Genomic DNA, 9,634 nt, shown 5'->3' with positions numbered 1-9,634 from the left:
TTCCCTACAGTTTATTCTCCTACAAGGAATAGGTGACCTAGGGCTGGGTTGTGGTTAGTATTTGTGCAGCATCTTGACCTCACTTTCTGAAGATGGAATGCCACGTGATTCTTTGACTTGGCATTACAAGGAAAAACAGATCTGTGAAAGTACTGTCCTTCATTATCCTAGATTTGAGCCAGCATGAAGTTATTTCTGCTGGTTTGGGTGACAATGAAAAATTTGAGTGCTTTTTCACTAATTGCCCTTGCAAAGTCCTCTGCCCTAATTAAAGGGGAGCAGAACAATACTCGGTCTGTATTACCAGAACAACGTCTGATGGGATATCACTGCTGTATCTTCAGTCACAAAAAAGTTAACCATTGAGCCTCTGGCTATTTCCCTAGGTTCTCACACAAGACCCATTCCACAATAAGATCAAGCACTTTATGCAACAGAGATAAGTGGGACGAATACCTAGAGGTGTCATTTTCTCTCTGCTGTCCAGAAGCCTCTCTGACTACCTGACACACCATTTTTTTCAGATGGTTCATGGTAGAGAAAAATCCCTCCAAATCCAGACAAGTGTAGTTAGGCAATAGGAAAATTCAGATGTAGAAGAGTCAATCTGGTTTTGAAAATGCTTGATCTCGACTTTGATACTAAAAATAAGAATTTGGTTGTACCAACACTAGTTTTCCCCCTAAATCCCTTCATGTGAGAATGTTATTTAATAAGAAATGACCGAGGGAGAAAACACTTACTAACCTCTACTACTATCAGGTCTTCTTGTCAGAAATACATTTGGGAGAAACTGGAGCAAAAGGCAATGTGCATGTGGATGAAGACACATGAAAAGATCTTGACACAAGGCTTTTACACGGAAAAAATACCTAACATTTAAACACTTATCAGTTCAAATTCTCAGCTAACGTATGTATACAGCACTAGAAACCATGGAGTACTCATGTTGCCATATAGGTGTTATAAAACATCAACATTAACTAACTTAACATAATTCTCTTCATTGTTAGAGAGTAAGGAGCACCAGTTATTAATGCATGACCATACATTCCATTTCATAAATCAACTTCTGGATGACAGTCTTTTCTAATTCAGGTATCTGTTTATTGTTTTGCACAGCTCCACCATCAAACACAACAAATGAAGTGCAATAAAAACTGACACAAATTAAACAAATTGCAGTATATATTCTGTCTTCACCTTCTTCTGAACAAATGTCTACAATTCCTGATTAATGCTTTCTGGCATCTTCTGCATTGCGAATTTATGTCAATTTAACATTTCAGTGACTAAGATACTTTATAAGTCAATTAAAAATTCAATAAAAAAAATCATCGCCTCTCAGATCCTTGCAGATGCATGTGTGAGAAATTCAGAAATGCTCACATTTAAAAAGGAGAGAAAACTGCATGTAGGCACTCCAAGTGGGATGAAAGCTGCATATTTGATTTAATCATCTCCCAACATGTCCCTACATTCCCTATCAATGTACATTACCAGGACTCAGCTGCTGTTCTTGTAGCTACTAAACTGAACGCTCTTTTCACTTGGCTTTATTATTAATCCTGAAACAAAATGCAACCATGGTCTAAGATAGGAGGACCCCATATAGTTGTTTATAGTCCAGGAGAGTCATATTATGCTGTGAGAATGCAAATACTTGTTTCTGATGCGTTTTCAGCCACACAGCTGTAAGGATATCTTTCCAAATATCAGTATCACACCTTGAAATAACATACCTGACCCTTCTTTGAGTGCAAGGCTGGTCAAGATGACCTTTGGAGGTTCCTTCCAAACTGAAATTATTCTGCAAGTCTAACAATTCATTAGAACTGGGAACTCCTGATATATCTCTCAATCATACTTTCTCAAGTTTAGCAATAAAACTATGAAACAAACACCAATTATTCCAGACACCCAAACAGACCCACATTGCTCATGAGATCACAAGACACACACTCAGTGGCAATTTACACACTCCCTAAAATTTTTTTATCACTTAACAATGGCGATACAGTGATACAGTGAGATCCATTTCAGATAAAATAAATCACTTCCTGGGAGTGTGTATCTCTCAGTCAGCTATAAAGGAGTCTAATACAGGTATCTTATATTGGGTGATGAACCTTTAGACACCTAGGAAGATGAAGCAAGTTCCAGCACAGATTAAGTAAAAATTTAATTGATACACTATCCTCAAATTTTGTGTGTATCTTAAAACTGCGTTACTGACAGAAGAATAGTGAATGGAGAAAAATTCAGTACTGATACCTTGTAGCCTCCAACTCAGGAACAATTATTTAAAACTGACCCCTGCTACAGGTCCTGTTTCAGGACCTGATTCAAAAACTTGTGAAGGCAGCAGAAATTGTATCACTAACTTTACTAACTGGAATCAAGCTTTTACAGCAATAGCCATGAAAAGGATATCTTAAGTATTACACTTCAACTTAGCCCATCAAACTCCCGAGAATCTAGAGCCCTGAATAGACACCTGGATCCTCTACACAGTGTAAGTGCAGAGAATCAAAATGACTAGTTTTCTACACAGTACAAGAAGTCAACAAAAACACTTAGATGAAACTGGCTTCCTTTTTTTTTTTTTTTCAAGAGTGAGTGATTAAAATACAACCAGTCTCCAAAACAAAATCTAGAAAAAAATGCAACCACAAAAATACAGGCCAAGAGCCCAAGAGAAAGAATGGTGCCCTTCAGTTACGAGTACAATACTTCTCTTAATCAACATTGACCCAGAATAGCATTAGAAACCACAGTCAGGATAAAAGAAAACTGAGAGAAAGACCTGAAGCACAGACTGTGCATTGAAATTTTACAAATTTTACTTTCAGGTCTGCAGTTACTCCAACACCGGTACCCTGTGGACTTAGCACTAAACAGTATGAAATGCAATACTAATATAAGTTCCAAATTTTACTTCAAGAGGACAATTCCTATATCGTACATATTCTGCTGTACCTGAATAGTGACAAATTTCTCATCTGGGTCAGCTTGAAAAATCAGCTTGACTCTTCTCAAAAAACAGCTGCTGCATTTTAAAATGCAACAATACTTGTCATTTAAAATCAAAGGCAACTGTTGCACATATACAAGAACAATGCAACTGCAAATTTTGGGGACAGAGATTCATCCTTTAAAAATTTCACCGAAAGGGACAGTCTGTACCTGCTTGTATAGGCAGCATAACAAGTCACATAGTTTTCAATTAACTATACATTTCATAATCTCTTTTATTAAAGAGGTTGTAGGTAGCAGTAGAGAGGAAAAATGTTGTCTTTCAGATAAAAGACAGATGAAGCTGGCTTGTTCCCCAGGATTGAATGGGGAATCTTGACTTGGAAAAGTCTTCTCACATGCAGAGAGTAGAGAGAGAATAGCAAGACAGCAGGTTGTTGCACCAGTGCTGGCTTGGAGACTCGTAAGGAGGAAGAGAGTCCATCTAAAGTAGGACACAAGTCTACAGTGCATGCTCAGGTAATCCACAGAAAGTTTCCTAGAAGTCCAGAGGGCAGTGTGGAAGGTGTTTGAATCCAAATGCAACTGAAGGTTGCTGGAATGACTGGAAGAAAGCAATTCATCCTGAAAAGATGCTGATTATAGGAGAAGGGTTTATTTTTAAGCCTTTCTGCCCCACCCAGCTGCTCCAAGATTCCCCTATTTAAAGAAAAACACTTATGTTAACAATTTCTGATACCATTCCAACAAACCGTGGCTTTAGAGCCTAAAAGTCTGTAGGTGCCCCCACTGGCGGGAGGACAGTGGGACAACTCTGCTGTGAGGTGCTGGCCTGAGTGGCATCTTGCTGAGGCACTGCCAGAAGCAAAAAACTACATTTCCAGGGGAGACAGAATAATGCCACATCCTCAAATTAAAGCACCTACATAGCGCTGAGGAACTCAGAAGAGTGAGTTTGTTATTCTACTTTCCCTTCCTCCCCAGTTTTTCTTGAGAAAGACGGAAAGTTGAAGAAGGAATGGAAGAACACAGAGAATGACTTAATTGCAGAGAGGTCATCAACATAGCTCTTAGAGGACCTGTGGAATAAAAGTGATTTTTCTTCTACCCGAGTGCACAATCAAAAGCAAATGAAAGCGACTTTTGGTCAACTCAGTGGCATCTAGTGGGGCTGGGAGGAGAAGCCGATCGACCTGTGGAGAAGCTTAGCAGAGAAACCTGACCTGCTTCAAGAAAGGAAAAGAAGCCTCCCAAAAACACTTACTGAGCATGTGAAAAGAAGCAGGAAAATTCCGGGATACCAAAGGGACACAGGGGTGCTGTGAAGCCTAGACTGCTAAAACCAAAGAACAACAAAACAGGCAATATCAGTAGTGGGTCTTTTTAAGACAACATCCTGAAAATCAAGTGAAAATGAGTATGGTCTGACCCATGACCAGGTCCACACCTGGGCAGTATGCCCAAGGAGGAAAACTGTGTGCTGGACTACCTAGTGCCAGTACTAAGCAGGCCAGGTTTACCATGTTTTAGAGTGAGTGCAGTTTAATTTTGGGAAGGAGAAAGACGAATATGTCTGCTGTCTCAACCAAGGGACACATGGCACATTGCAAAACTGATGAAGGAGGAAAAAGAGGGTCCTTTTAAAGACATGGAGCATGCTTGAAATGAAACCCAGGAAGAAGACCTCACTATAAATAATGAAAATACTGCTATGAGAATAGCTTAGATAAATTATTAGAGAAGCCTGGCACCGACCTCTAGCAATATAACAACAAAGTTGATAGATCTGTGTGAAAAACAAAACAGATTGGTCAATTCAATGAAGTCTAGTATGAAACTTCTCGCCATTTGAAAAAAAGGGTCTTTTTGTTTGTTTTGTAGTTCAGTACAGGTGAGTCTGGATTTTAGCAAGCTTTCCGATATATCTTCCAGGTGCCTCAACACAGATTTATGGGCTGCTTGGCAGCAGCAGAATAAAATATATCATTCTCTGGCACATCTAAAAAAAATTGTCAGCCAAGAATAGAATGACAGCACCACTGAAAAGAAAGCTTTATATACGCATTAAAAAACCCCAACCAACTCAATTCTACCTATACAATTTTACTATATATAGAGTTGGAAAAGTTAGCTTTTAAAAAGGTTATCTTAAGGGGGAAATTCCAGCTTGTGAGGTAGACTTTGTCACCACAAGAATATGATGCACAAACAAAAATCACAAAGAGAAAGGATAAATAGCATGTTGATTCTGCTTAGGCAGAAAGATGCTTGAGCAACTAACCTGACAAAGCAGCCCCTTTTGAGTCCTCCTTTCCATGACAACAGCTAAGGCATACTGCAATATGGGGAACTGCGATATCACAAAAATGGATAGCCTACAACATGAGCTGAAATCCTCAACCACTCCAGATGTTTAGCATTTGTGAAAATCAGCCCCATTTGCCAAAAAATACTTGAAAACATGAGCAGTAATGACCATTATTACTGTTTCTTTGAAGTTCAATGATGAAAGTCAAAGAAATGAACATACAAAGATCACAGCCAAAATGGCTCAAGAATTATGGCCACAAGTCTCCGGTTATATTGGCTTGTTTGGACTGTTTTTAAACTGCAGCAAATCTGTATTGCAATTATCAAGTACAATTCCTCAGAATAACCCCACAAATTACTTAAACCTGGGCAGCACAGTACAGTCATTACTAGCTAGCTACATAAATAAATTTAGTAGGTAATTAACAGACTTCTCCCGTCTTTTTGTAACTCATATTTGCATTTATCACATTCTTCAGGAATTTAATAAAATATTAAAATGTTGAGATTGTGCAAACCTATTATCCATAATTTCCCCAGTGTTTTGAATGGCACAACAGATTAAGACAGCTCAATTTCACATGTATAACCCTACTTTCCCAAAAGAAATTTGTAGATTTGGGAACATTAGTATGTTGACCAAAACACATATGTGAGATTGCCTTGTTTTAACAACTTGCAGAGCACTGCTGTAATGAAGCATCAAGCCTAAGATAGCACTGGATACAAATAATAAACATTATGATCAAAATATCTATTTGCATAATTCTGTAATTAATAGCAGAGAAATGTGCGGTAATGATAACAAATCAACAAGTTAGCAAAAATTAATAAAAAATATGCTCTTAATGTACAGAAGTAGAAATACTTTCGCTGCGACTGTTGAAATAGTTAAAAAGCTGAAGTGATTATTTTTCAAAACAGAACATGAAAATAAAAGTTTAATGACCTACAGTGGATGAATTTCAGCTAAAAAAACCCCACCAGAAACCTAAATAAAATTTAAAAAATCCAAACCCCCAAGATGTGTTCTTACCATAACATCAGAATTCAGGGGCAATAACAATTTACGTCAATTATTGTCCTTTTTCTTAACTGCATATTTGTTTATGAATCAAGAATTTCTCAGTTCTCTTGCTGGAGCTACTAATCTGCCCAGTAAATTCCTGTAACCATCTGAAAACTTTTATGATTTGTCACTTCATGACCCCAAAGTGACTTGTAATAGGTAATCTGAGGATCAGGAGTCGCTGTTCTGCTTAGATCCTTGATCTGGAAGATGCAAGTGCTACAACCAGCCTAGGAATGAAGTGCTAAAGCAGAACAAAGCCATAGCTTCTCTTACAGAGATTACAGCATGACAGATCAAGAAACATTCCATGATGTTTAATTAATTTAAAAACTCCTTGCAATACACCAGCAAGCTGTCACATAAAATCCAAATGTGACACACTAGAGAAAGAATTAAAGAAACTGTTCTAGAAATGGGAGAAGAATTGTTTCCATTGTGCTCATTCTGCTGCAAACTGGAAAAAAACCCCAAAACACCCCCAAACCCACAGAATATATAGATTGTTTGGAAAGAACATACCTATTAACTCTTTATTTCTGACATCTAAGGCCATGTTTCGTAAAGCTGTAGCAACTGCACATACCACCCGGTCATTGTCTATTCGAAGCAGTTCCACCAATATTGGCAATCCTTTTTCTTTGCGGACAGCAGCGCGGATGTACACTGACCACTGCAAAGACACATGGGAGAGAGGCAAGAAAAAAGTGAGAAATCCACTAGAGAAAGTGAGACATCTGAGGTTATAACAGAGTAAGGGGTAACAGAAGCATTTGGATGCAAAACTCAAAAGAGGAGAAATAACTGCATTTATGATGCTAGGCAACCACTTGATTTGGCAATCTGCACTAATTTTTTATGGTGACAGAGAAATTAAATGATGAATTGACTTTACTTCTAGCACACCTGGTTACATTTTTACAGCCCAAGTCTGCAGACGACTTGCTTTGCATTAGCATTTCATATGCAACATCTAATGATGCTTGCTTACTGCTAAACCAACAAAATTTATATTACAAAATATGTATTACTAAGCATGTTCAAGAGGTATGAGTATTTCTTTGTTATTACTAGAAGAATTAGTCGGTCTACAAACATAAAAATGCTGTTATCATTTCTCTTGTGATTGTCAGCTTTTTCAGAAGGCAAAACGAAGACAGCTATATGTCTGATTTTGACACCTGTAGCGGTCCTAACTTGAATACTACTGTACATTGAGGTGCTAGAGATTTCCTTAAGAGCTGACCTGAGGGTGGTGCAGGACTGTGCTGTGCCTGGCTGCATGTATCACGAGGCTGCAGGATAAACCCAGTAGCTGATTCTACCGGAGAAGCACGTATGCATCTCCCACTTGACAGCTGGTCATGACACCACTGGCATGGCCTTGTCTTTATATCAAAGTGAGCAGTGTGTTCTCATGTAAACATCCTTTTTGTTTGACAGTAGAAATGATGAATAGAGTTGTTTACTTGGAAAAAATCCTCTAAGACCTCTAAAGATTATCATGCCAGTGAACAAGGGATCTGTGCAGTGTGCTGTGACTAGTAGGTCCATACAACACTGCACAACTTGGGCTTTCCCAGCACCTGAAGGGATGAAAAATTAGGCGTACTACCCTCTTTTTCATTCCACTCTTAGCTCCAGCAGTTGCAAAGAATGTAAACAAGACCAACATTGTGACCTTGTGTTTTTAAAATCTATGGGTACTGCCAAATATGAGATTGGACACCTGCAGGACGTGCAGGTCTCCTAAGCATAGCCCACTTCAAAACAAACCATCACTGGGCACATTTTCCTTTCCACTTCATGAACTCTTCTCTGGAATTTTCATAAAGTGCACGTTCTTGCTTCTAGTACTGACAGTTGAAAGGAAATTACTGAAGCACAGTGTCTCCTTCCTTTCAGCTCTGTGGCATGGACACTGATCTTGCCATTGTACATGGCAGGTGAAGACAATTTCTGGAAAGCCTCAACTTTTGAAATACTTCAAACATTTCAGAAACTAGGATGGTAAGCCTTAGGATTTTCTGATCATGATGACCCTTCTCTTTTGACAAACCTTCCTTAAAGAACACTTAGATTATACCTTAAAGAACAATTACATTGCAATAGCATTACCCTATAACCAGACAGAGTCAAAATAAATTTCAGGAAACAAAGTATTAAAAAATGTAAGCACATTCACTGTCAGCAGAGCATGCTTAACCTCTGCATACAGCCTCTACCTACCACAGCTGAAGTGCTCACTTTAAAGCTAGCATCTGTTTATATAGTAGATAGGTGCCCTGAACAGCAAAAACAGGAATATACTTTATGATATGAACAGGAGATACAGAGATAGGCAAGAACTGCAATACTGCAATACCTGGAGTGCAAATTCATTCCAGGTGATGTCATTCAGGGGAAACTGGGAAAAAGGAAAAGAAACGAGCATCTAAAGAATATTGTTTTTATTATTTGTCCTCTGTAGTAACTATGCATAACAAAACCTAGTTGGCTGGCCTTCACTGTAGATAAAAGTGATAATGGTTATGATAAACTTTCCAGTCAGGTAAGTGGGACAAAGGGTTCTCGGCACCACTGAGCACAATAATGTGTCTAACACATAAATGTGCTGCCATTGCTAAGAGCAAATAGTTCTTGGTGACAGAAGTGGTAGCAGGATTCTTGGTTGATTTTATTCTATGGCCTGTCCTCCAGATTCTTCTCTAGAACCAGTGTATAGCATGATCAGCAGATAAAAAACTAAAATGCATCTTAAGGATATGTAAGTTTAACAGAATGTAACTGCTGAAAAATAGTTTCTTTCATATACCTTGATGTTAATGGGATATTAAATATAAAGGATGCTATGAAAACACCAAATTACTATTTCTAACCTTCCTGTTTTGATAAATACACATTTACCTGCCAGTCAAACACATTCTCACCTGCAGCTGAGAGTACCCAAAGCAATAGCACTTTGCACTTAAAAATGCTGTATTTCGTACATTTCTCCCGGGGGAGGCCTCTGCTGTGTCGGCTGTGATTATAGGGTGACTGCCAGAGTGAGAGTTCATGGTAGCAGTGAGGATATTCTGAGAAAAGAGTGAATCTGTCTGGTAGAGGTTAGAGTTCAAGCTAGCAGATAGTATTGTGAAAGATGCTGTCGTTCATTGCAAAAGTACATCATGTCTCCAGTCTGGACTATGTAAGGAATCAGTGGGGGTGTTTGTATGAAAAAAAGAAAAGCTTATTTGCGTCTATTCAATACCAGAGAGAATCTAAAATGATCCTTTA

General features: G+C 38.4%; 1 protein-coding gene across 1 annotated transcript in view; it reads right to left on the bottom strand.

Moving 5' to 3' along the window:
• Positions 1-9,414, bottom strand: part of LOC103803958 (catenin delta-2-like) — a 73,753-nt gene extending 64,339 nt beyond the window's left edge. The window contains exons 1-3 of the mRNA XM_009076540.1: positions 9,286-9,414; positions 8,721-8,762; positions 6,878-7,028 (exon numbers count right to left, since the gene is read on the bottom strand). Coding sequence (XP_009074788.1) covers positions 6,878-7,028; positions 8,721-8,762; positions 9,286-9,414 — 322 coding nt within the window. The remainder of the gene's footprint in view (positions 1-6,877; positions 7,029-8,720; positions 8,763-9,285) is intronic.
• Between the last annotated feature and the right edge of the window lie 220 nt (positions 9,415-9,634).

Source organism: Acanthisitta chloris, unplaced genomic scaffold (assembly GCF_000695815.1).
Source record: "Acanthisitta chloris isolate BGI_N310 unplaced genomic scaffold, ASM69581v1 scaffold6356, whole genome shotgun sequence".
NCBI lineage: Eukaryota > Metazoa > Chordata > Aves > Passeriformes > Acanthisittidae > Acanthisitta > Acanthisitta chloris.
The sequence above is the reverse complement of the archived record's forward strand: the minus strand, read 5'-3'. Positions and strand labels throughout refer to the sequence as shown.